Genomic DNA, 27,106 nt, shown 5'->3' on the forward strand with positions numbered 1-27,106 from the left:
TTGTATAATGTATGTACATATATATATATATGTATATATATATTATAATGTATGTATCTAATGCATGTGTATACACACTTATGGAAAGGCATTTCCTACTCAGCATTCATGGACTGAATGTTTTCCAACTCTTGAACTATATACATTACGCTATATACAGATACGCTAAAAATACAATGTGTAAGTATATGTAAATGTATTTTACAAGTTCCGCAGAGAATGACACATTTGGATTAATAATTATATATATACCATTTATTTCAGGCTACTTTGAAATTGGATGTGAGCCACTTCCTTGAAGGATCAATGTTCCTGTTAAAAGAGAAAAATAAACGCAATTGAAATAGCATATGCTATGGTCTATTTAGGAGTCTTTTTACTAAGTGCAAAAGGGGACTGTATACGTCTCTAACACTTTTACATGACTTTTTAAATTTTCATTTTAATTTGTTACATTAATAAAATGTAACATTTTACTAATTTTTGAGAACTTTATACATGTATGCAATGTATTTTGATCATAGCCATCCTCAACACACTCCTCCTCACTTCTCCCAGATCCCCATCTCCTTCTCATTTTTTAATAACCCACCAAGTTCAATTTGTGTTGTTCATAAACTCTTGGGTATATTACCATCCACTAGAGCCAGACCTTTAAGAAACATTGACTCTCTTTCTCCCAGACACCATCGCCTGTCCATAACATTTTAGTGTGGAGGGAAGACTTTGTGAGCCCCTGCCACTTCATGCTGGAATACTGAGTGACTTGATATTGTACAGGTCTTATGCAGGCAACCAGAGCTGCAATGAGCTCGTGAGTGCAGCAGTCCTGTCAGGTAGAGAAGAAACTGATGGTTCCGGGTTTTCTCAACCTCTGACTCTTGCAATCTTTCTACCATCTCTCCCACTATTTCCACAGAGCCTTGGGTAAGGAATATGATATAGAAGTCCATTTGGGGTTGAGCACTACACAGACACTTATCCTTAGAATTTTGACCAATTTTGAGTTTCTGTACTAACCACCATTCATAACACAAAGAAACTTCTCCAACAAGGTCTGAAAGCTGCAATAACTTATATCTGGGGAAAGAGACATGAATATAAAAAACAGTTTGATACTCTGTTCACTTGTCAAAATAATGTATATATTAAAACAAAATGAAACATGAAACTTAAAATATTTTAATATACACTTGTGTGTATTTGTACCCAGGCAAGTGTCTATGCATGTACACATATACATGTGTAGAAGTCAAGTTCAACCTCAAATGTTGTTCCTTGATGTACCATCCACCTTACTTTTGGACACATGACTTCTCATTGGCCTGGTGCTTGCTAGTTAAACTAGGATGGCTATCCAATAAACCCCATGAATCCATGTGCCTCTACCCTCCCAACATTGAGATTACAAGCACAGGCCACCATGCCTGTTTTGTTTTGTTTTATGTTAGCTCTGGTTATCAAACCCAATGTTCATTAGCTTACATGGTATTTTCTATTGCTATGAAGAAACATCGTGACCATGACAACTTATAAGAGAAAAAGTATTTGATTGGGGGCTTGCTCACGCTTTCAGGACGTGAGTCCATGACCATCCTAGCAGGGAGTGTGGCAGCAGGCATGCAGGTCTGGTGCTGGAAAAGTAGCTAGGAAGTTACATCTAAGTCACAAGCACAGGGCAGAAAGAGAGCAAACTGGGAACAGTATAGACTTTTAAATCTCAAAGACTACCCCCAGTGACACAGATCCACTAACAAGGCCACACTTCCTAATCCTTTCCAAGCAGTTACACCAACTGCAGAATGAGTATTCAAATATATAAAATATGGAGGTCATTTTCTGTCAAAACATAACACATGGAAAGCACTTTGCCTCACAAAGTTGTCTACCAGCCCTTAATATGCAACATACAATCATTACACACTTTTGCCAGTGGACCTGTCAGAGGAGCAGCAGATGGCAATTGAAGTCCAGGGTCAACTCCCAGGAGGTGAGGCCCAATGGATAAATCTCAGACAGGCAAGGTTCTGAGACCACAGATCCCAGAAAGGCCTTTTGCTTCTGCTGTGCATTTGTATGTTTCCTGCTGTCATCTTGCTCTGGTATCTGGCATGGTGTGAATGGGCATAGGGAGATTCTTACTGCCCTTCATGTAATGTGATTATCTCATGGAAATATTTCTTTTTACTGGGCATTTTTTCTGTGGATTATAATGAAGATGATTTACCCATAAGCTGTACTGTTTTGAACTAATGAATTTTTATGGATGCATTTTTAAAATTAATTTTATTTAAATTAAAAACAATCTTATTCTGCATAGAAATTCAAGCTCCCTCTCCCTTCTGTCCTCCCATTACCCCACATTGCCCCATCCCACCTCCCCATCCACTTCTCAAGGAGGGTATAATGATTTTATACAACAATAGTGTTGTATGATTGAATAGGTTGATGATTGAAAATAAGTACAAGGAGTGTCACACAGCTAGGGCCTGAGTTTCACTTAAGGAGCTGCATGGACTGTAGTTTAGGTTAATGACTAATGAAAACAACTGAGACTCTCTGAAGAGGGAGCCATTGAACTGAATTTAGGGAATAAAATTGAGACAGACCTAGAGCAGGAGCAAAGACACACTAGTGAGTTCCAGAAAACAAAACGACATCCAAGCTACTACAAAGAGAGGAAGAGTAACAAAGGGAACTGGGATAAAAATCACTCAGAACCCAGCAGTTATAGGTAAGGTGTGTGTGTGTAGTGGGGGAGCATTCTAAAGTATCACAGAAAGACACTGAAAGATTGCAAACAAGAAAGGTCTCAGATATGTTATATTCAAAACTGCTTTTACATAAATTTGTGAAGAATTACTGAAGGATGATAGTGTAAGTGTAGAAGAGATGGGGTACCACTGGGCTTGTCTAGGCATAAAACACAAGTGGTTGGAACAAAGGGGGAAAGGTGATATTAGAACACAGTTGTAGATCCGGAAGCTGTCACTATTTGAGGCTTAAAGTTCTTCTAATGGAGAGAAGTGTCAAAATTGAAAACCCTGGATTTTACTCTCAAGTCACTTGGGAATATCAAAGTACAGTTTAGTGAAGCAGAAAAGACATCATAAAAGACTAGCTTAGTAGTTAGAAGTGAATGAAGATGACACTACTTTGTTCCTGCAGCCTGGAGTCTATTTCACATCAATGGGGATATTATATGTATATATTATATGTATTTATAGATGCTCGACATCTGACCAGGAGACCAATCAAGTAAGCAGCACTGATAGTAGTTAAGGTAAGAGGAAGCCAGGCGTTGGTGGTGCATGCCTTTAATCCCAGCACTCAGGAGGCAGAGGCAGGTGGATCTCTGTGAGTTCCAGGACAGCCTGGTCTACAGAGCGAGTTCCAGGACAGCCTCCAAAACAATACAAAGAACAGGAAAGCCTCCAAAACAATACAGAGAAACCCTGTCTCAAGAAACCAAAAAAAAAAAAAGAAAAAAGAAAAAGATAAGAGGAAAGAAGGGAGTTAACCAAAATGTCACAAAGGTCAGGGAAAGAAAAAATAGAGCAAGGGTGGGCTCAGAAAGACTCTGTGAAATCTTTCATAAAGTCGAGGAAAATAAAAGAAACTAAGAGAAAATTTGAGAACACCTGGCGATTTATAAGGGAAAGTTGGAATAAAGCATCACAGCAAAAGAAAAACACGGAGTGCCAAGGTGCTAGGAGCTGTGTCAGAAGATCTGGTAACTAGTGTCAGATTTGAATGTACCGTGATCACTGATGTGTGCATTTGAAGTCATTAAAAGAATGGACAGCTATTGAAGTAAGGCCTTGACCATATTAGAAAAGTAATGCATTGTAGAAATTAAAACTTGTCTTACCCCTTCCTTTTTGTCTGTGCCTTTTTGATGACTCCAGAGATCTAGAGCTCTGATCACTAAAGCATCAACTCAGAAGTACATTAACACCAAGGTAACGATCACACTCACTGAACTCCAAGAGACATGAAGTGTGGATTCCTTTAAACCAGGACTGGTAAAAACAAGATGCCACTACAGTGGAGTGTCTGCTCACAGTCTCTAAGACTCTCCTTAGACCAGTGGTTCTCAACCTTCCTAATGCTGACACCTTCCAGTTTCTCATGTTGTAGTGACCACCAACCATAAAAGTATTTCCATTACTATTTCATAACTGTAAATCTACTACTGTTATGAATCATAATGTAAATATCTGATATGTGACCCCTGTCATCCAACCCCCAAAAGGGTCATGACCCACATGTTGAGAACCATTTCTCTATATATTCTCTATAGTCAGATAGTCATTCTATTCTATCCCTTAGTGTCTTCTTTTAATAAGAACTATGTGTGTGCTAACTGTGTAAGAGAATCAACTGCAAGAGAGAAAATTTTATCTTGTACTTCAGTCTTAGAAATTCAATTTCCATGAGAATCTTACCCTTATTTTTTATGATACAATGAAAGTCTCCGAAGCATAAAAATTTTTATACTAAAATGCGAGCCATTCAGATGTAATAAGAATAGAGCCCGGTGGCAGTGGTGGCACACACCTTGAATCCCAGAACTCAGGAGGCAGAAGCAGGCAGATCTCTGTGAGTTCGAGACCAGCCTGGTTTAAAGAGCTAGTCCAAGGACAGCCTCCAAAGCCACAGAGAAATCCTGCCTCGAAAAACCAAAAATAAATAAATAAATAATGTGCAATAGAAATCTGAAAGAGTCCTTTATACTGCAACTGTTGCCTGACACATCGTACTTGGAGAACACAATAGTTTTTAAGATCATTGCTGAGAAGTCAGATTAAAAACAGGAAGTAAAACTACATTCATATGAACATGAATAAAGAAAGAATAATTACAGTAGATATTAAAAGTAAAAAGAAAAGACTAGCTGGGAGCTCAGTGACTCTGAACTGACAGCAGGGAAACCTGCACAGGACAAACTAGGCCCTCTGAATGTGGGTGACAGTTGTTGGCTTGGGAAGTCTGTGGGGTTACTGCAGTGGGACCAGGATTTTTCCCTAGTGCTTGAGGTGGTTATTTGAAGTCCATTCTCTTTGGAAAGATACCTTTCTGAGCCTAGAAAGGAGGGGGTCTGTTGGGCCAGCCTCAAAGAGATGTGTTTGGCTTCCTTGACTCCCCATGGACTCCCCACTCTGAGGAGTGGATAGAGGGAAGATGGGGAGAGTAGGAGCAGAGAGGGAATGGCAAATGGGATTGGTATGTAAAATGAGAAAAGATTGTTTTACAATAAAAATAAAGTGATAAAAAAGAAAACACTAGTAAAGTATTCCAACAAGAGTGCCTGTGAGTAAATAGTTATCTTTCCACTTATTTCAAATTGTTTTTTACTCGAAATATGATCCTCATAGCAGCCTCCTACCCAGGCCCACTGAGTGAACAATTGGATATTCATTATCAGTACCCAGACAGAAGAATGTTAAACGTGGACTAAGAAGCCTCATGGCTATCTTCTCATAATACAAGTTGGTTTTGTATTCCAAATTGGATATCACATGACCAAGAGTGGTGAATTTGTTTCAAACTAATAAATATCTATAATTGGGGACTTACTCAGGAATGTGTAACTGTCCTTGGAGTATTACAGGTGTGAAAGTTTTATATTCTTTTTACTTTTCTTTGCAAAACACTAGAACATCTCTATACATACACATTTGAGTTTATTTAATTCAACTCAAAACCCAGTAGAGATCACTCAAAGTTCCTCAGACCCAGATTGCCTTTGACAGGAATGTCCAATGCCTGAATGCCAATAGCATTTAAAGAAATGTTAGACTTGCACTCCAGAACAGTAGAAGTGACTGGTTTACTCAGTTAACATTTTGTACAAATGCCTGAAACATAACCTGAATAATGCATGTGGATCAGAATATAAGGCCCAGGTTTTCAAGGCCCTTCCTTGGGTGGATTAGCATTTGAAGCTGGTGGTTAATCCACTGCACAAAAGCTCTTCTGTAGAGGTTTTCTTGACACTAAGTCCCCTATTGAAGTGATAATTTTCAAAAAATGTCTGAATCTTTGGTATTTTTGAACCAAATACCAAAACAGCTTAAAACTAATATTATTCTTAATTTATGGCTGAGAAATGACAGAGTAGAATAAGACACCTTCAGAATTTGAGGATTGACAGAATTTGAGACCATAAACATCCACTTTAATCACTCGTCCCTTGATATCCAAAATAAACAGTACATAGACAGCCTGGTAGTATTTCACAGACAACACCCTGAATAACAGAAATCAACTTCTAAGAAATAGAATGTCCAGACTTACTGTGTACAGGCTGCACAAGTATTCTAGGGATCAGAACAATGCTTCCAACTTTCTAGGTCATATGATAGTTCCTTGAAACAGACAGAAATACGTGAAAATTCTACAATGCTGATATTATTTCTTGTTTCCTTTCTGGCAATTCTTCATTGATTCTGGCAAAAGACCTTCATCTGATGAGGTCTTCAGAAAGTGAAGTCACTATTAGCATTACTACCAAAAAAACACAGAAAAAGCAAAATATCCTTTCCTGGATTATTTAGGCAAAATACTTGTCTACCTACATTTTACCAAAATAGTAACAACATTGGCAGCTTTACATCCCAAGCTCCAAATTAGAATGATCTGTCTTTAGAACAGAATGATTATTCCCAGCACGTTAAAAGTCCATAAAACAAGGCTTTTCACATAAAATAATGAATCCAGCAGTGTGCTTCAGGGTTTGAGCCATGAGTATTGTGAGAAATACATGCTGAACCCAAAATGCAAATGATCAGCCTGCATAGTGATAAAAATGTCTTATGCATGAATTTATTCTACAAAAGGCAGCATAGTTAAGATTCTTAATTTTTTATTTTTAAAAGTAAAGAGCTGTAAAATTGGAAGCAAAATAACCAATATGAACCATACTAAATAAAAAGACACTTGAAATCAAAGTTCTCCAAGTAAAACCACTTAAAATGTGAAAAATAATGGTGGCTATTTTAGCAAAAGCTTTCAGTTCAATTAAATGAAATGAGTAGATAAGGAATGCAGTAAGTATATTCTTTTTTCCATTTCATTTAAATTAGAAATAAACTTGTTTTACATGTCAATCCCAGTTTCCTCTCCCTTCCCTCCTCCCCTGTGCCCCACTGACCCCTTATCCCATGCCTTTTCTGCTCCCAGGGAGGGTGAGGCCTTCCATGGGGGATCTTCAAAGTCTGTCATATCTGTGTCTAGGCTGAGAGATTATCTCTCTATGTGGAGTGGGCTCACAAAGTCCATTCATGTATTAGGGATAAATACTGATCCTCTACAGAGACCCCTATATTCTTATACATTTTCCTATAATTTTGTAAAGCACAAAGCATTCATTCTTTAAGGAATTAGTTTTGTTTGTCTTTGTTTTTTTTCTCCATCCTTATGACTAACAGCCCTATTTCCTGCTCTGCAGTGCCCTGACTAGGACTGACCTGTGAATGACCCTGTTGACATAAAATCTTTCCTTTTTTTCATCACCTTATTGGGTGAAAAGTAGGAGGGAAATAGAATATGACTGCTGGTACTAATACCCCATAATTAGTCTCAGTTATTTATCTCGGGTCTTCTCTGCAGCAAAGGGGCCAAGAAAGACCTACTGCCAAGCAAGAGTTGACTCCGGGTGAAGGTAATGGTCCTCAACTGCCCAGGGCACTGATGGAGATACTGGGATGCCACCCAGGTTATTTTGGAATCACACTGTCTTCCTTTAGCCTTGATTACTAAGCTTAAATACACCTAACTATAATTTCAATATTAATTTCTAGATTAGATATCAGATTTTAGATAGTGTTATGAACAAAAATTTTAATCTGTACTTTGTCTTTAAGCTCAGGTTGGGTACCGTCAAATTATACAAGACACTGTGAATTCTAATAAAGATGTTTATAAGACGCCTACTACTCCTGTAGGCAAATAGAGAGGGCTAATTTTGCATGAAACTGAAACTATAATAATTATTCAGATTATTCTAAATCTTACTGCTACTTAAAACTCACAATTCATTTTATTATAGTGTAACTATTACATTTAATTTTGTTATAGTGTATTAAATCATGTCTTTCAAAGCTGAATTAACCCATTAATTTCACAAATGATGTCTCCTTAGCAAGTGATGGAGACAAACCAAAGCACTTACCAGTATGTAGCTGGTACATATGGTTGAGTCTTACCTTTGTACTGAAAGGAGATCTTATGATTTAATGTTAAATACATAAGTCTAATCTCATCTAAGGAATTTTAATAAAGAAATATTATTTTTCAGGTGATAGTATGAAAAGGTAACTTGAAAGCAAGGAATTTAATAAGGAACTCTATCCACTCAAGGAAACATTTTCCTTAGGTTGTCCAAACTTGATTACACATGAGATATTTGCTATTCAGCGATCTCTTAGAGGTGAGGCTAAAGTCAGTTTAGCAAATGACCTTTATAATCCCCTGAGGCTGACTACAGGAGAGGCAAATGGGGTCACATATTCCTTCCTTTTCCCTCCTATGGGGTGGGGCAATCCGAGTCTTGATTCTGTGACTCTTATAAAAGCTTTTCCATAACTCAAGTTTACACAAGTATAGCAAGAATTATAACTTCAGTAAGACACAGTGGATTCCATGCAAAAATACAATATATGGTAACATATTAGAAGTCTGAAGTGTTATTAGCTAAGAACTATTAAAATTAAATGAGCAGACAGGCATTGTGACTCTCTTAGAAAACGACTAACTGATTTCTGTAAATAGCTCAAAGTCATTAAGATTGCCATATCTATATGTCTTATTAAAGCAGTGAAATTGATCATGTCACTTATGTTACTAGAAAAGTAAATTAGATTATGACAAATGCTGTTTCCCAGCAGGTCTACCCCATGTCTGATATATTAATCAATGATCACAAAATGTTAGAAATGACTGTTTTAGCCGGGCATTGGTGACTCACTCCTTTAATCCTAGCACTCAGGAGGCAGAGGCAGGCAGATCTCTGTGAGTTTGAGGCCAGCCTGGTCTACAAGAGCTAGTTCCAGGACAGCCTCCAAAGCAATACAGAGAAACCATGTCTCGAAAAAACAAAAACAAAAACAAAAAAATCCTGTTTTTACAGATAGCAAAGGTAAGGCCTAGAAAGAGGAAATTATATACTCACAGTTACACAGGCAAGGTAGAGCCTAGGTTCAAACTGGGTCCGCTCATCACACTGAACTATTTCCTGTTCACAGAACCATGCCTCATTCTTTAACACAGAGCACTTAAGTCTTTACTTTTAGGTTTTAGACTTTCTAATTTTAGCTTCTGTATCACTTCAGTCAAAATGTCTATGGGTGTTCTCAAAGTTTACCCTTCTTTAAAATGTTTCTCTCTCTAGCAAATACTTTTGAGCAAGTCTTGCCTCACAGACTCTGATGATTATCTGAAATGAAGATTTCTGCTGATAGCAGCCCACCTTTGTGACATTCCCGCTCATTCTGTGGTTTCTGTGTATCATAATTCACTCATCCTTAAGACCCCATGCTGTTCATTGCCAAAGACTACCTCTACTTTCATAATCTCAATGTTTGGCAGAGCACTTATTCTCAGTAGATTTGTATCAAATGAACAGATAATTACATTTTAATGATAACTTCATTAATAATCAAAAATTACCTTGAAACTAATTTTGCTTCAAGTTTGCTGTTTCTCTACTTTTGAGAAAATAGGTTCCCTGCACTGACTAAATGTACCTATAAATTCAGAGGTTTTTTTCTTTTCTCCCCTTAGGAAAGCATTACATACAATCACTTCAAGTTTGTTAGCCAACGAGTCTTAATTTAATTTTTTAAATTTATTTGTAGGTGCAATGATGAGGAATTTTATCATAGTTGTGAATATTCTGGCATTAACTCTGCCCTTTTTGGTAAGCTAACTTCGACTAAATTTTGTGTGTAAGATGTTCAATAAATCTTATATAAGAGTTCCAATGATACGAATATCAAAATAGAGGCATTTCAAGGAGTGTTACAGTTGGTTAATAGTTTTTCTGTGTTTACATGTATCTTAAAAATAAATATTTTTCCAGATATCCATTTGGTTGCCATAATACATACTGCATTGTTCATAGAAAACCTTCCAAGTTCATTTACTATAGTAATCTGTTTTTAAATTAGAAATGCTATAAATATAATTCATAAGCAGTAAGTATACAAATCTTATTCCAGGATCAGAAATCCTTTTGATGAAATTCTGTCCCTCCCATCCTCCAGCCTTCTTAGGATCTAGATGTTTAAAGACTTTAAATACTTAAATTATTTCTCATGATTTCTCTTTCTGTATCTCTTCAGGCTGCTGAGGTGCAAAGCCCAGATCCCACAGTAAGTTATTATTATCTCCATTAGAGACATGAACTCTAAAACTAAATAAACACTTAAATGTTTCAACAAGTTTAAAAGAACTTCAGACATTTTAGAACCCACATTGCTAACTTTGTGTCATTCTTTTTTACTATGTGGCCTAGCCAAGCCCTTCCGAGGTACCCATATCCATAATTAGTTCTATGTCTGGTAGACATGGAATTCTATTTTATGTTTAAAAGTTAACCATGTAAAAGGATCTGTTTCCTTTAACTTTCTAACTAATTTTCACTGTAGTTTAGACTATGTTTATGCTTTGTTTTCACACTCATTTTGCTATTCCAAGAAATGCATCTGCCAGCAGCCAAAGTGGCGGTAGGGGTGGGGCAACCTAGAGAATAGTGTGTGCCTTCTTATTAAGATTATAAAACTTTTAGAGTACAAAGCATTTGATTAAATTACTAAATGTAGACAGTTGTCTGCTTAACAATACTTTTGAGTCAATTCTTGGGGTAAAAATTACCTTTAAAATTTTACCTTGAGTTTAGCATTTAGTTACGTTCATTGACTTGTTGAAATTATGTTATTGTTTTTTTTTGCTGTCAATTGCATGTTAAGAACTTGGGTTTTTCTCTTTGAGTAATAGGAAGTAAGTTTAAGTCATAAGATGAATCCCTTCCTGCTCTATAGCAATTCTTGAATTATTGAGCCTACTTTATAACAAACTCCCCTTCCTAATTTCCTTATTAAGGATTTTAATTAGTAAATATTAACTATACATAATAATGTTCTTCTTTATGACATTGACATACCTATGTGAAATGTACTTGGTCACACTTGACTTCATTTACCCTCTTGTCACTCCTACTGATTTGCTTCCTCTTCTCAAAAAGTCCTTCTTCTACTTCGTATCACTTTTTTAAACTTAACTTTTCTTATTCTTAAAATTTTATACGTGTAAACAAAACATAATTAAGATCACTCACAGAGGTATGTGTAAAAGATCATTTACGTGAGTGTGGGGAACTTACCAGTGGCTATGCCACTGAAGACATGCCTTTCCAAGGAGGTTCAATTGTGTAATGGTTCACACTCTGGACTTCAAAAATGCTACTTCCTCTCCCAGCAACAATTAACTACCAACAGGTCCTCGGGGACAGGGAGTGTTGTGAGCCACCTCCGTGCTCATGATAGAATTTGGACAGGCCGCATCTTGTGCAGGTATTATGTAGACTGTCATAGCTTCTGAGACTTCCAGAGTACAAAAGCCACATCCTGTCTGGAAGATAGATTCGCAAAGGCTTCAGGTCACAAGAACATGAAGAAATAATTCAAATGGAAAGAAGTTTATAGATTTTACCATTCAACTTATGAGCTGTCAAAAGCAAATGAAAATTGCAATGTGATACTTTCTTTTATTTGTCAATTAAATACTTATATCAATATAAAAATCAGTATAATATTCATCTTGTCTCTAATGGAAATGGAAAACAAACTAAAAAAAAGAGTCTCTGCTTTGATTTTTCTCCCTTGTTATTTCTCATTATTTTTCTCTAACTCTTCAGAATGCAGAGGAGCAAGGTCAAGAACAACTGGCTGTAAGTCTGTTTTCAATTATTTATGACTGAAATATAATTTATGTAAATAATAGTCTCTAAAGAGGGATATCTTCTGATTAAAACTCTAATATATTCTGTGTGATCTCCACAGAATCGGCTGGTACCTTTTGATAAGTGAAAACACACTTAAACAAGAGATAATATGAACCAAACTGGATTTTGCCTGGCAGCCTTGGTTTCTTTCACTAGCCCATGTTGGGAGGGCTCAATTGAATGTTCGCTTGGCTTATAAGGCAATTTTCCATGTGGAATACTTAAAGGAAAAAGAACACCAGTAGAACTTATTGTCTGTCTGTCCACTCTGTAAAGTTCAGTTGGAGAAAAGGTCTTGCCTTTAAATCATCCCATTTGCTGGTATTGATGTCTTCATTTGTTGCAAAATGTGGTTGGAGGAATACATTAGCTGTTTCTTTTTATAGGAAAAGTTGCTGTGCAGCAAGACTTTGCTGGTTCATTAATATTGCCATACAAAAATTTTGTAACTGCACATGGTTGGCAGAAATAAATAAAATCAGAAAAGTCCTTAGTGGAGAAAATTAAACAAAAATTTTTAAATCCAAACTTTAAATTGAAAATCCTTCCCATGTTTTTTGTTTTTCTGCTAAAAATATGTTATTTCTAGGGCTGAAAACATTTTTGAACAATTGTCATGTATGAGGTTAGAATACATCCATATGTGTCTGTGAACCTTGTGTGTGTTTGCATCTAATGGGTAAAGTTATCTATGAGACTGTTCTAGGTGCTGCAATTAAACAAACATTATTTTTTTATTGTTACAAGTAATGTTTCACAACATCAAAATCATACATGGAATAGGAAATGTGTATACACAAATCTGATTTAAAAAATAATAATGTAGGATCCCATACTTTCAATACTCTTTTGCTCAACATAAAATCCACAACATTTCAAAATCTGCTAAAGTTTTCTTTGCATTGTGATTTACAATTAGAACTTCTCTGCACAATTTTCCCTTTCTGCAGTGCCACAAAAAGCTTGAAATACTGTATGATCAGAAGAAAGTCCTGCATACACCAGTTCATTATGTGCTGAACAGCAATCCTCATTATGAGCCTAATTACTGCCAATATACGCCATCTGTAGCTGTCACCCCATATGCACATTACCTATGTATTATAAAGCTACTTCTGCTTAGATCACTACCCAAAATCTCCCAATGGGAACCAAGGCCAAATTTCCCCCAGCCCGCTGAGGTACCTCAGCCCATTCCAAGCCCAACCTTTCTTGCCATTCCTACAAATGAAAATGAAGACAGTGTGGCCAACCCAACCATCAATACCATTGCTCCTGTTGAATCTACAATAATTCCTGTCACTGAACAAGTGATAACTACAGTGGCCAATCCAGAAGCACCCACTGTGTCCGTCAATAACCCTGAGACTGCCACAGTCCCAATATCTTCACCTGCAGTGTAAAACCACCAAGGGACCATCAAAGAAGACAATAAACGTAAGTAAACAAAAATAAAACGAACAATTCAGAAAGCAAGCAATGACTTATTTGTACAATCACAAATTCTAAACTAGTGAAAGTGGATAAATTATGTTAAAGGAGAAAGCAAAACAGCTAGCTAGAATTATAATTTGGGATAACTATAGCACTGACAAATTGGTCTTTGCTTCAATAAGAAATGGTAACAGTCTCTTATTACAAAACGAAGAAAACTTGTACTTTTATTAAACATTATCCTGAAAGTTACAATTCTACTTTAATCTGTTAATTTTGTTTCATCCATACTTACATAAACAGTGAAGTGAAATACGTTGTACACTCTCAGTTTGGGGGGTCTAAAGCTACCAAAGTGAAATTTCTCCCATCATGTTGTATACAGGAGCCACAGGTAGTGTTGGGCCTATAATCTCAGATACTAGGGAAATTGAGGCTGCAAGATCACAAGTTCAAGACCAGCCTAGTCTACACAGACAATAGTCAAACCTGAGAAACTTTAGCAAGATCTCGTCTCAAAATTTAAAAACGGAGTAAAAGGACTGAGAATACAATTCATTGTAAAGTTGTTGTATAGCATGTATGAGGCCCTAGGTTCAATTCCCTGTATAGAGAGAAAAATATAAGAAAGTAAGAGGAGAGAGAGAAAGAAAAATAAATCTGTAATAGTACTGTTCTCTCTCTAGCTTTTGTATTAATAGGGCAAAGGAAATTGTGTATTTTTCATGAAGTTCTTTACTTCAGCCCTAACTCCTACAAAGATCTATGAAGTCCAGCCTCACTATTATTTTTTAAATAAACTGTGAAAGAAGCAAAATACCTAACTTTTCAAATACATGCATATTAATTAAATGGATGTTTTCAGAATATTCAACATAAGACAAAATACTATTAATTATTTGGGCAAATAGATAACTAAAGTCTAAAATGATTGGGAAAATCGAAGAAGTTAAATAATGATAGCTATTGGTGGTATTTTTACAAACTCCCAGAGGATGAAATTCTTTGGAGAGAAAAGTATGAATGCTGAGTTTTGTTGCAACAGACTTCTTTATCTATAAAGCTGGGTGTATGTTCTATGGTCTCAGATATCATGCAAGGTTCTGTTATATGAGGGAATGCTACAGGCCAGAAGGAGAATCTGCCTTTTCAGCATAACCTGAGACTGGTTATCATTTTCTCTGGATTTTCATTTTATCATAACTTTGAGCTCACACCTCAGGCAGAAATGTGGGTACACTGTACCAACTGAGAGTCTGCTCAGTTTCAAATCTGGGCCTCTAATACTACACCATGTTTCCATATGGACTAATTTAAAAGAAACAGAATACTCCTGTGACTGCATAGGTATAAATTGTAGTTTTGAGTTGTTATTTAATAATTTGTGCTAAGAAATGGGATGAAACACTAGGGAAATAGTCAACATAGAGAGTTTGGAAAATAAAGTAAGAAACAGGATGTAAATAATTATCATTTAACATGGAATTATATATTTTATTGATCCCACATCATTTCATGGTTATACTTTTAATGAAGTAATCATTGTTCAATAGCATATTTGTTCATAACCAATGATTCTAGAGTCCTGAATTAAAATCACTATGCATCATGTATAAAGAAACTTTGGTAAAGGATAGCGTCTTTGTGTAGAACTTAGATGAGTTGTGAGGCACACTACAAATCAATTTTATATATTTGAATTGAAACACTTAAGTTGATAAATTCCTTGGATATAGGTTAAAGAACTCTTAGGAGCTAAAGAAAACCTCACATCTGAAAACTGTTAGCATTCTATACACAGAATTCCCAAACTATCTATTTTTTACAGGTCCTACAGAAACAAACTTGGAACTCTCCTTCAGACATTTGTCTGCCATCATTCAAGAGAAAATGCAATTTTCACAGATTCAGATCTTTTTTTTCTTTCCTTACATTTTACATTGAGGCTACAGTTTATTTTTTTGATTCATGCAGAATAAAGTCAACGAAATGCAACTAATATCTTTTTAAACATTTTGTGTGTGTGTGTGTGTGTATGTGGTGTGTGTGTGTGTGTGTGTTTTTGTGTGTGTTGCAATTGAATGCCACAGCATGGATGTAGAGAGCAGAAAACAACTTTCAAGCATCAGTGTTCTCATTTCACCATCTAAGGCCCAGGAACTGAACTCAAATGTCAGGCTAGGCAGAATGTGCCTTTACTCACTGAGCCATCTCACCAGTCAATAACTGAATGTCAGAAGTGGAGTCTATTGCAATGCCCCAGGGAGCACTACAGATTTTAGTGTAATTTTTGGATATACAGTTCACCTATGGGCAAAGATCACTGTGGTCCTTGACCTGGCATTAAGAGCTACCACCTAGGGATGCACTGGAATATTTGAAGTATGGTACTGGGACCAGAGAAGATCTAAGTCAGTGTTGCAATCCAGAGAACCACAAAGTGACTCCTGTGACTATTAAATGCCCCAGAGCACAGGCATGCTGCAGGCAAGCACAACTACAAGCACAGCTAATCACAAAATTCCAGGACTTTATGGAGAATCTACTAATGCAAAGCTAGTCTCACACATAATTCATCCAAAAGTTTGTGGTCAAATACACACACACACACACACACACACACACACACACACACACACACATACACTACCAGGAAGCTTTAGGATTTCAGATCTTCTGTCTAAAAATGGTTGGTGCATAATCAGAGATTTAAAATATAACATAGGATTTCCCTTAAACAAATAGTACTAAGCCAATGGCTAGTCAGCAATGTGCTTGCTGTGCAAGCATATGGACCTGAGTTCAATTCCGAAAACCTATGTAAAATGTCAGACAAAGTGGTAGCAACTATTAATCTAAGCACTCGCAGCACAAACAGAAATATCACTGGAACTCACAAGCCAGAATGTTTAGCTTAATTGGTGTTTGTCAGACCACGGGAAACTCTGTCTCAAAAGAGGCAAGTGAAATTCCAAGGAATGATACCTGAGATTATTATACTCAGATTTCTGCACACATATTCACATGAACTATGCATATATACACTTTTTAATTACAAGGAAAATCAGCAGGTCACTTAAATTATTAGTTTATATTTATGACATCATACCAGGGAAACATGAATTGCCTAGGGAAGTAATTACTGGTTACTAACCCAGTCCAAAGCTATAATTTCACAAATGTGGTGTGATCCATGGTGACTTATGAAGGGACCAGTATTCAGCACAAGATACCCCAAGATCAAGTTCTCAGAACAATAAGAGATTTATTTGCCACAGAGGAACAAAGGACAAGGAATAAGAAACAAATACAGGAGATAGGGGACAAGGGAAAAGGGGAAGGGGACAAAGGAAGGGAGGAAGGGGTATTTGTCCCAGAGGGACAAAGAACTGCCTCTGGATAGAGAGGAGAGAGATGTGACACATAGGCAAATGGCCATTTATAAAGGCAAAGAAGGAAACCCTGTGTTAGGATGAGTTGTTTAATTTTAAATGGTCATGATAATTAGATGAGCCAAAGGGGACTTCTGGTTGCTGAGCCTCAATATTTTGATAGCTGGACCTTGGATGTCAACCTCCTGTGGAGGGAGGGAGTGGACAAATAATGGAATAGTGGCTAGCTTTAGTAATGTAATCTAATGGTTTTTAGAAAGACAGAGGGAATGGGGGAGAAGGGCAAGGCCTGCCTGAGCCATGTTATCGAATGATCTATGTCCCTTTAGACTGCCTTTTATTTTGTTGTTAGGAAATAATGGAAATGAAGTTAAATTTCCACAAATAGTTTTGAGATCTGAGTCCATATAATTGCTTGAAGGTCCATATTCCTTAAAAGATGCATAATCCAATGTAACAGAATAAACAAAAAGCAGGGATAAACCTAAACATGTCACATGTCTACTCAGTTTTCAAAAGGGCATCAGGCAGACACCATAGGAAAAGGAGTGCCTCTTCACCTATCTTTCTAGGATGGGTGTAAAGGAATGACACTGAGCATGTATCTCACTTCATTTACCAAAGGCAGCACAGAATGTATAAAAGACTTAAACTGAGACTTAAGTCCACAGCATTTCTGAATTTCCAGAGGCAAAACTCCTTGACATTGTCCTTGGCAACAATTTTTTGGATTTTCTCCAAAGCTCTGTTACTACAGCATGAAACTGAAACTGAAAACTCCAACAGTAAAGTTGTTGTAAAAGCTTACTTTGTAAGAGGTAAACAATGCATGTTTTCTTGATATGATCTCATAAATATGAGCCAATCATGTCAGTCAATCCAAAACGAAAGACAGCTACAGATTGGAGAAAATATCTGCAACCGATGAATCCGATAAGAGGTTGATGTTCAAAACACATAAAGAACTCAGAAAACTCACTATCTGAAAAAATGAATTATCACCCAGTACAAAATGGGAAAATACTGTAAATAGAATTTACTCCAAAGACATAAAAGTGATCAATATCCCTAATCATTGTGGAAATAAAACTCAAGCCACAATAAGAGATAAACTCCCACATGGGGGTTGGCTGTCATAAGACCCACCAAAGCCCATCTAAGTGAACCCATGAGTTTTATTGAGGTTTCTTATAGGAATATGAATGAGAGGTTATTTACAGAAGCAGAAATTAATCAAAGACAGTTGCATCATCAAAGCCTATCCCATCAAGGGTGGAAGTTCTCAAAAGCTGGGAATCAGGAGCGTACTGCACAGCCTTCAGACAGCTCAACAGGTTGAGAGAGTGGGAGGTATGAGCCTGGTCAGGGACTTCCTGAAGCTGTTTTGAGTTGTTTCCTTGCTCTCTTAAGGATATTCCCTGCAGGATAGAATGTTTCAATCTTTCGTACACAACACTTCATGAGTATTTCTTTAGCAAATGTGTGTATGGTGTGTGTGTGTGTACATATACAAATATATTTAGTGTGTGTGTATGTCTGTGGAAGTCAAAACTTGATATTTGGTGTCTTCTTTGATATCCTTGTTATATATTAAGGAAAATGGCCAATTTAATTAGTCTAGGTACCAAGCTCAATAAAGAAATTCCTTATCTCCACCTTCAGAACACTGGGATTACAGTGGGCGATCATATTCATCCATCTTAGACATCTTTCCTATATCTCAAGCCATCACCCTGCCTCTGATACCACTATTGCCAGGAAAGGCACCAGTCATCACTTTTGAGGACAGCACAACTAGTAACTGACATACCTATCATCCAGTACTTGACACCTATTCTATATAGTTAAATTCATGACTAATAGAAATAATGCAACCTCTAAGATACCACCAAAGCTGCTTCCAGAGCCAGCCCCACAGTCACTATCATTAATTTCAGGGTAAATCTGAATTTGCAACCACATAGAAGTTCTCAAAACCATGAGAGTTACTCAAGGGGTGACCACTTCTATTCTAAGTACTAGAACAAATAACATTTTCTGCCCATAATTTCACCACTGCCACTCATACCCCTGTTGATGTTGATCCTGATAATTATATTACTGACATCAAAGAGCATATCTACAACCCTGAATATTATGGCTCTGCCTCTGGATATGAATGTGATGTAAAACTGGAATCATAAACTGTTACTTGCTTATCTCAAGTGCCACTATTCCTAAACAAAATGCTTCAGAATGGGCACTGATAATAGTACTCGGAAATTGCACAATGTACCTGACTGTTTTACCTAATAATCTGGATTCGTATTATGAAATTAATCCCCACTAATAGAGAGGGTTTCTCTTCTCTTAGACACTTGGAGAATATTGTAATATAGGCCCAAAGAATTATAAAAGTTTAGCCATGGATTTCTACCTGCACCATATTGTCATGCATATTTCACAAATTTCTTATAGATTTTGGGAGATTGTTCTTATATATTTCAGGATTCATTAACTGAAAATATTGTTCAATAATATAATATTTACTTGACTTTCAGGCTGATCGAATATACTAAGTTGATACAGTCACTTCAACATTCATTGTGAGCATCTGTGATATTTGTGAGAGTTGCTATATTATTTGTGACACAAAAGACAGTATACAGATAATTTTTATGGCCTAATGGAGTTCACAAAGAAGGGAAAACACATCTTATTATCCCTGGAACTAATGAATCAACACAAAAACGTTTTATAGACTGAGAAGCCAGGTCAATATTTAGCAGGGAAAGTATTGTGAAAGGGTAGTGTTTGAAGAAAAAGTAGAATTTTCACTTTCTACACTTCCTGATTTGAAGCATACAGTTAGTTACTTAATTTGCATTCCACTTTACTAACTTAATAGTTTTTGTTTCCCATGAGACAGTCCTAAGTCCAAGAGCTCCCTCTTTAGGCAATTTTGAGCATAAAGATGGATGCCTGGTTCTGAGGTTCCAATTGCTGTGAAGGTTTCAGGCCGCCCTGATTGACAAATCAACCCATGATAATGCAGTTACTTTAACACAGAAAATCAGAGTGACATTATAAATAATACATGATGATCATGATAAGGTAACAAGTAAGAAAATAGAACACTCATAGAGAAGGGCTTTAACACAATTAATGAGAAATTAGAACCTATAATAACTAAAAAATAGGTAGGAGCCTGTCATTTAAATTATGTTTTATAAAGTAAAGGTGCAACATAAGTTATATAAGCTTATATAAAATTTTAGGTGTGAAAGACATCTATAATCATAACTAAAGTAAATGTAGCCAGTTAACATATTCCACTTTAAGGAAATATCAAGTTTATATACACAATTGATAGTTTTACAAATTTTAGTACTTTTTTGTTTTCTAAGTTTTCTCTATCATGATCATGAAGTTCTATGCAAAGCAGGTGAGCCAACATGTAAAACATATATACTTAATAAAATCTATCATGTGTAAATAGCTAGAAATAGGCCCTCAAGTGAGTTTTAAAATTTTTTATTAAAATTTAAATTTAAAACAATCTTATTTTGCATGCCAATCCCAGTTTCCTCTCCCCCCAACTCTCCTACTCCCCCTACCATCTCCCTATTCCATGCCCTATCCACTATTCAGAGAGGGTTAGGCTTCCCATGGGGGATCATCAAAGTCTGTCACATCATTTGGGGCAGGACCAAGTCCCTCCCCCATGTATCGAGGCCAAGAGAGTATCCCTCCGTAGTGAATGGACTCCAAAAATCCAGTTCATACACTAGAGTTAAATACTTGTTCCACTGCCAGTGGCCCCATAGACAGCTCAAGCGCCCCAACTGACACCCAGGTTCAGTAGGCCTGGCTCAATCTTCTGCAGATTCCCCAGGTGTCAGTCTGGAGTCTGTGAGCTCCCACTTGCTCAAGTCAGCTATTTCTATGGGGTTCCCCAACATGCCATGTTTGGGAAATTCTATTAATTTTAATGATGATTTTTAATATGTTCTACCTATTACAATAACAGCCATGTTCACTAACAGTCAGTTAAGTTAGTTAAGTTACTTCAACAAAGTATGTAAACCAGGCTGAGTCCAATAAGTCACAGCATTCCTTGAAAACATGTTATGGCCCTTTGGTTGGTCTCTGCCCTATCAATCCTCATACCAAGGATATGATGTGATTTTAAGTCCAACTACTTCATGACCTACATTTTCTAGTCTCCCTTTATGATTTAGATAGATAGAGATATGTAATCATATAATAATATAATTATATATAATTATCTATATACACATATATATTATGTATATATTTGAGAATGAGTCAAATTTCCCCAAAAAATAACACTATCATTCACATTTTCAATAAAGAGGTCAGCACCAATGAACCTAAAACTAAAGCCAGAATAAATAGACAAGTTCAGTAGGTATGAATGCTCTACCAGAGGCCCAAGTCAGTTCACAGCACCAACGCTGGGTGGCTCACAGCTGCAAGTAACTCTGGCTCCCGAGTATCCAAGACCCTATTCTATCTTCAATGGGCACCCCCACACACATGCTGGTACCCCTGGACACAAACACACACAAGTACACAAAATTAAAAGAAAATAACACCAAACCTATTTTTAAGTAAGGTGACCATAGAATTTTTTTGAGAAATTCAGTTAACTGGATATAAGTAAAGGATAACACTGCCAATGAATAAAGAGAAAAATGGGATTTGTGATAAGGTAGGCAAGATAGAAAATTATAGAGAGTCTAGAAATAGCAGTCCTTTTCTAAAATTTTGAGTATAAATTATTAACTAGCAAAGGAGGCAGTCTAAAAGCTTGGAGATATTGACAACAATCTTCAAAATAAATGGTTCTATTTTCCATATTATCTGAAAATTGAGAATTGGGCTTAGAAATTAAATTGACTAGTAATAGTCGTGTGATTTTAAGATAAACAAACCTAATTACTTATTAGAAATACTATATTTCTAAAATTTTAGAAGTCACAAGAAGGCTATTACTGGAAAAATCATAAAGGGAGAGTGTCAAATGTAGGAAATGAAGTGATTGACACCCTTTTATGAGGTTTGGTACAGAAGAGAATAGCAAGGGCCATTAAAATAGTCCATGTGAAGGATGACAGTTTGCATGAGAAAGTTGTAAAAGAGGATACTGGAGGTTTTTAAAAGACTTCCCTGTTTATCAACTGAGTATAAAGGGTGGGAGTCAGAATGATTAAAGATTTTAGACAAAGAAAAACCTACTGGGAAAAGCTGCAGCTAGTGATTTTAGGGAAAGGAATATCAAGAGTTCCATTTAAGAATATTGTATTTTTGAGATGCTTATTCGGTAACTTAACAGAAAGGTCAAGCAAACAGTGGAGGGTGTAGGACTGGACAAAGCCAGTAACTGTAGATGTAACCCTTGGTAAGATGACTTTCAAGCCCACTAACCACCTTTCAGTGAGGGTCAAATATCAAGCTCTGGGCACCCTACATTTTAGAAGCTTCTCAATAAAACCTTATCTGTCATTTTAGCAATTTGAACCAAATTTTCTCTTTAGTTAAAAGAGAATGTTGGTGTTCACATTAGGGAAGAGTTAAAGGGGTAAGAAAACACACTAACATGTGGCCCCTGTTTCCCTCAAACATTATCAGTCATTCAGATTCCAAGAGGAAGATTCAGTACGTAGAGAAAGGCAAAACCAAAGAACAAGATGCTTCTCTCAGAAGGCTATTAAACTGAACACTATTTTTTTCTGATGTCATAGAACAAGGAACCATTCATCCCTTCTTGGCTATGTCCCCTTATCTAAAAAAGCAATGATTTTAAATGTCACAGCAGGGCATGTAGAGATCATTGTGCTTAAGCAAATGGAAAACTTCTGGGAAGAAAACAAATCACTGTGCAAGCCGGATCAATGTGACACTCTGTAGTGCACGTGGCCTTTCTGGTTTGAACCTGATGACCTCAAACCTCATGAAGAGGTAGCATTGTGTATTGTTGTGTTACTGGCATGTCGATCATATCACTGACAATCCAACGTAAGCCAGTAATAAAGTTCATAATTGAAATATGAATGTGCTTAAGGGAGTCCAGAAAAAACAAGGTCACTCCCTGCCATTCGGTTTTCTATTAGCATGGTTATTAAGTGATATATTGTTAGTGCTAAGACCAGAACCCAAAATTATTGCTAAATATCTTTAGTAAGCAGGAAAATGGAATTTACAAATTCTGGAAATATAAAATGTAAAGTTACATGAACATCTTCCATACAAATCAATAGGTAAGCAGTTAATGCCTTTCAATACTTAAATTAGCCTTTAAGTTGTTAACCACTTTTACAAACTACTTAGCAATACATTGCACGTATTAATAAGGCTTTCTCACTTAAACCCAATAATATCCTAATTCTGAATTGAGACACTGTTAACGAATTTTTAAATATAAAATTAAATGAAGTCAAAGAGCTGCCAAGGGGCAGGATTTAAACAAAGATTTAATTCCCAGGAAAATAGTCTCCCATTTTACAATCTCTTACTGTGATAAAAATTCAAAAACAATGATAAATGCCTACACCATCACTTCCTCAGCGCACAATGTTCATCATCTGTCCTGGCTAGTGACTAAAGATATGTTTACACGTCAAAGTGGTAAATGATGTTGAATGTAATTTCAGTCATACAAAGGAAGCTTTATATAGTTAAGAATTGTATGCCCAAATCTCTAAAGCAAGAGCAAATAATTCTGATATTCAATTTCAAATAAGAGCAAGAACAACTAAATTTCTTGAATTAAAGCTATTGTAAATATATTTAAAGACTAGACAAGTTTTTATTTTAATATTTTGATGGTCTCATACAATGAGTATCAATTCTATGAAAATAATAAGAAAGTGTATTAAAGCAGAAATAGATATCATTAACATGTTAAAACCATTGAATATGTTATAACAATTGCTTTTCAATAAGTATGGTTGCAAAATGATACTTTTCACTGATAAGGTTTTTCAAAAAAAAAGAGCAAAGACATACAAATTACAGAATAAATTTTAACAACAGCAGTAAATTTTCACATTCTACTATGGACAAGTAAAGATTTACAAGAAGAATAACTGCAAAGGGAAATTCTTTTCTTCAAGAAATATCTATTTACTTACCCTGTTGCTACCTTTGCCAGGTCAACCTGGAGCAATCCCATCCACACACTTGTTTTCTTCCAACCTAGGTTTTATCCAACCATAGAAAAATGAAATACATAGGAGTTAAATTAACTTATTAAGTTGAGGAATCACACACTCACTCACACACACACACACACACACACACACACACACACACAGCATCTAGAAACGTGGGCAAACTATTCCATGGTAGACAACAAAGAAATGTCCCCTAATCTAATGTCAAACTACTATTGTCAAATTCTGCTGCTAGGAATTGTGTGGGTCAAGATAGAAATTGGTATCACTACATTTAGCTCATTGTTACCATTATTAAGAGCAATAAATAGATTTCCACTCAGTCCATAAGGATGCAAACAAATTATTCAAATAGTTTCCAGAACCAGATTATTTGCTTTGCTGAAACTGGACCCTCACGTTTAAGCACTATATTTTATATTTTAATATCTTTGAGAGACTCATTAAATAATTTTCTTTGGGTTTTCATCTTAATTATGCGTAACTCACTAGCGTTATTTGTTTTTTGAGACACAGTCCCTCTGCGGGCAGCCATGGCTATCTTATAGCTCACTGTGTAAACTAGGCTGGTCAAAATACACAGATATCTACCTGTCTCTACCTCCTGAGTGCTGGAATTAAAATCTATAGATTCAACTATCCTTCAACAATATACACCTCAACAATATGCAACAATGTCATTGAGACGTCCTACTCTTATATTTTTTCTCTTCTTCCTTATTTCATAGAAAATTTATTTTCACATTTTAGAGCTAGTATCAGACTTTTACTGAATAGAATGAAATATTTTCTTTAAAAAATTAATTATTCACAATTTATTTCTAATGAAGTTACTTTTGATTACATTAGACTATGGGCAAAATATTACCTTTCATATCCACAGACCCAAGTGTCTTGTTATAATAGCCTCATTGCTACTTTGTTTACTGTTACTCAGAATGTAAACACCTTTACTCAATTCACAAGGCAAACAGTAATAAGTAACTAAAAGTTTCATATACAGTAGCAAAACTTCAGTCTGATTTTGAAAATAGATCCAAGTTTAATTTCTCCAAGTCCAATTTTGTTTTATACATGTAATAAAACTATTAAATTATCAGTACAAATTGTCTTGTAACCTAATAGTCTAATTTTTCTATTTAATTGCAAAACTTACAAAATTTCCTTAAAAGTTCTTTTTCCCCAAATGTTAATGCGTTCATTACACAGAACATACATCCACATGAGGAGGCCAGGTTCTCCCAGTTTTTAAAGATTCTGAGGAAGAAAGCAAATTTACAGATACATACAAAGCACACTGTGGAGTTCAAGGGACAGCAATAGTCTAAGGTGGCAGGCGGGAACAGCCAGAACGGGAAGATCTGTCCTATGCAACCTGGATGCCTCTCTAAGAGCCTCTGTGTCTACAGTGACTCGGCTTGCTCACTTTCCCCAAGGACTGAGAGTCAAGACCTTCCTGCGTTGGGCACACGCACATTCTATGCACACTCAGCTCACCTCTCTTCCTGCTGTCCACCCTCCAGTGAAGCAATGTAAGTGGAGGCCGCTCCCTGAAAACCCATGTGCATGTCTGCATCGGGTGTTCAAAATGTGGGAATACACATTGAGATCATTTTCCCATTTTAAAATGTTTATTATTTTCAACCCTCCAAAGCCCACTTCTATCTTACAGCCTCCACAGAATTAGATGGCAAGTTGGCCTGGTGGTTACTGATACCCAATACAGAAGAGAAGCACACCCACAAGAGACAAGCTTATTCTGATAGCTTCCCATGATAGAGAGTTTAGAGAGGGACATCTTAAAAGTTCTTTTAATCCTGGTTCATTATCAAAATCTTATTTATCCGAAGATGGTGATAGCCAGAATAATAACAGATGTCATCTTACATAAATCTTAAAAATATGTGACATGATAATTATGCTGGATCTTTACTCAATGACAACTTTCTTCAGAGTTTAGTGGCAGCAGCCATATCAGACTGCATAAGACAGCAGGAAAGACAACCATCAGATGACCAGGCCAATATTGCATCAGTACTAAAAGTTCCCTCTATCCTCGCAGCTCAATGGAAGTCCTATTTGCCCCATCACTCTAAGTGTCAACAAAAGGCTCTCTTCTCTTCACTTGTTAGTGTCCAACACCATGTCACTATCAAAAAAACAACTACTCACCTGCAAAGTATAACCAAGAGATGAAATTAATGTTTTCAGTTATCCCACAGCCAACATCTACAATCCAGACAAAGAAAGGCTACAGCGTCATTGGCACCATACTTACCCATTCCTATTGACACATAGCAGTCCCTCAAGTATGCAGGGTTCTACAAATCACACTCACAGAAAACAAAACTTCTGACAAGGCCCACAAGCATCCATCCAGTGCCACAATCTGTAAGTCCCACCATTCTTGGCTCTACTAAGTATTGTCAGCAGTGCTGTGTCCAATGTAAATTTCCTGGCATTTGCCACAACTAAATCAAAGGCTACTGCAGCTCAAGCTTCTAATACTAATGCCAAGACACCAGAAACACTGTCACTAATAATTTCCAGCACAATCCTAGCAACATAGGCCACTAAATCAGCAGTAAAAGCTATATCCTCAATGCCTGTTTCTTCTGCACCCACCACACATCCATACTAGCCTCAGTGCTACCCGCAGTAGAATCCATGCACCAAGGAACTGCTCCTTCAGTCCACTACATGCTCAAATGCAGGGACTAGCTCACCATGCTCCTGGACTCTGCTTCTATCACTGCATTTGATTTTAACACAAGGGACTTAGAAACTGGTACAATCACAAAACATAACACCACCCATTTGGCCACAGATTACCTCACCACTCAAACTGACCCTGTAAACATATTTCATTAGAGCTACAGAGATTTGTTGTTGTAAATGGCCAATATTTGAGGTCTGATATTACATTTATTACTGACTATGATGGCTGTTCCTTCCCATCAAGTTGGCCAGGTTAAGCATCACCTTTCTTTGTGAAGTACAACTCTGAGCATGGCTGTGAGTCTCTGTCAATGATTTAATCATTGGGACTCTAATCATTGATGGATTTATGTAATACATCTGGAAAGTAGTGAAAG

The 27,106-nt window shown here is 36.5% G+C and overlaps 1 protein-coding gene and 1 long non-coding RNA gene across 3 annotated transcripts; one reads left to right on the plus strand and one right to left on the minus strand.

The window, feature by feature from the left end:
• Positions 1 to 210: 210 nt before the first annotated feature.
• Positions 211 to 25,407, minus strand: LOC121140868. 2 transcript variants are annotated; one of them, XR_005877815.1, is made up of 5 exons: positions 25,301 to 25,407; positions 23,970 to 24,033; positions 11,387 to 11,634; positions 6,301 to 6,371; positions 211 to 312 (listed from the first exon to the last, which is right to left on the minus strand). It is a non-coding gene; the product is annotated as an uncharacterized LOC121140868 (long non-coding RNA). The 2 variants fall into 2 exon arrangements; XR_005877816.1 differs by lacking the exon at positions 25,301 to 25,407 and adding an exon at positions 25,168 to 25,269.
• Csn3 (casein kappa) lies at positions 7,551 to 15,436 on the plus strand. Its single transcript, XM_040747354.1, has 6 exons — positions 7,551 to 7,666; positions 9,861 to 9,922; positions 10,347 to 10,376; positions 11,921 to 11,953; positions 12,958 to 13,444; positions 15,270 to 15,436. The coding sequence occupies exons 2-5, from the start codon at positions 9,866 to 9,868 to the stop codon at positions 13,408 to 13,410; spliced, it is 573 nt and encodes a 190-aa protein (XP_040603288.1). The 5' UTR covers positions 7,551 to 7,666; positions 9,861 to 9,865; the 3' UTR covers positions 13,411 to 13,444; positions 15,270 to 15,436.
• Positions 25,408 to 27,106: the final 1,699 nt, after the last annotated feature.

The sequence above is a fragment of the Mesocricetus auratus genome, unplaced genomic scaffold (genome assembly GCF_017639785.1).
Source record: "Mesocricetus auratus isolate SY011 unplaced genomic scaffold, BCM_Maur_2.0 Super-Scaffold_100006, whole genome shotgun sequence".
Lineage (NCBI taxonomy): Eukaryota > Metazoa > Chordata > Mammalia > Rodentia > Cricetidae > Mesocricetus > Mesocricetus auratus.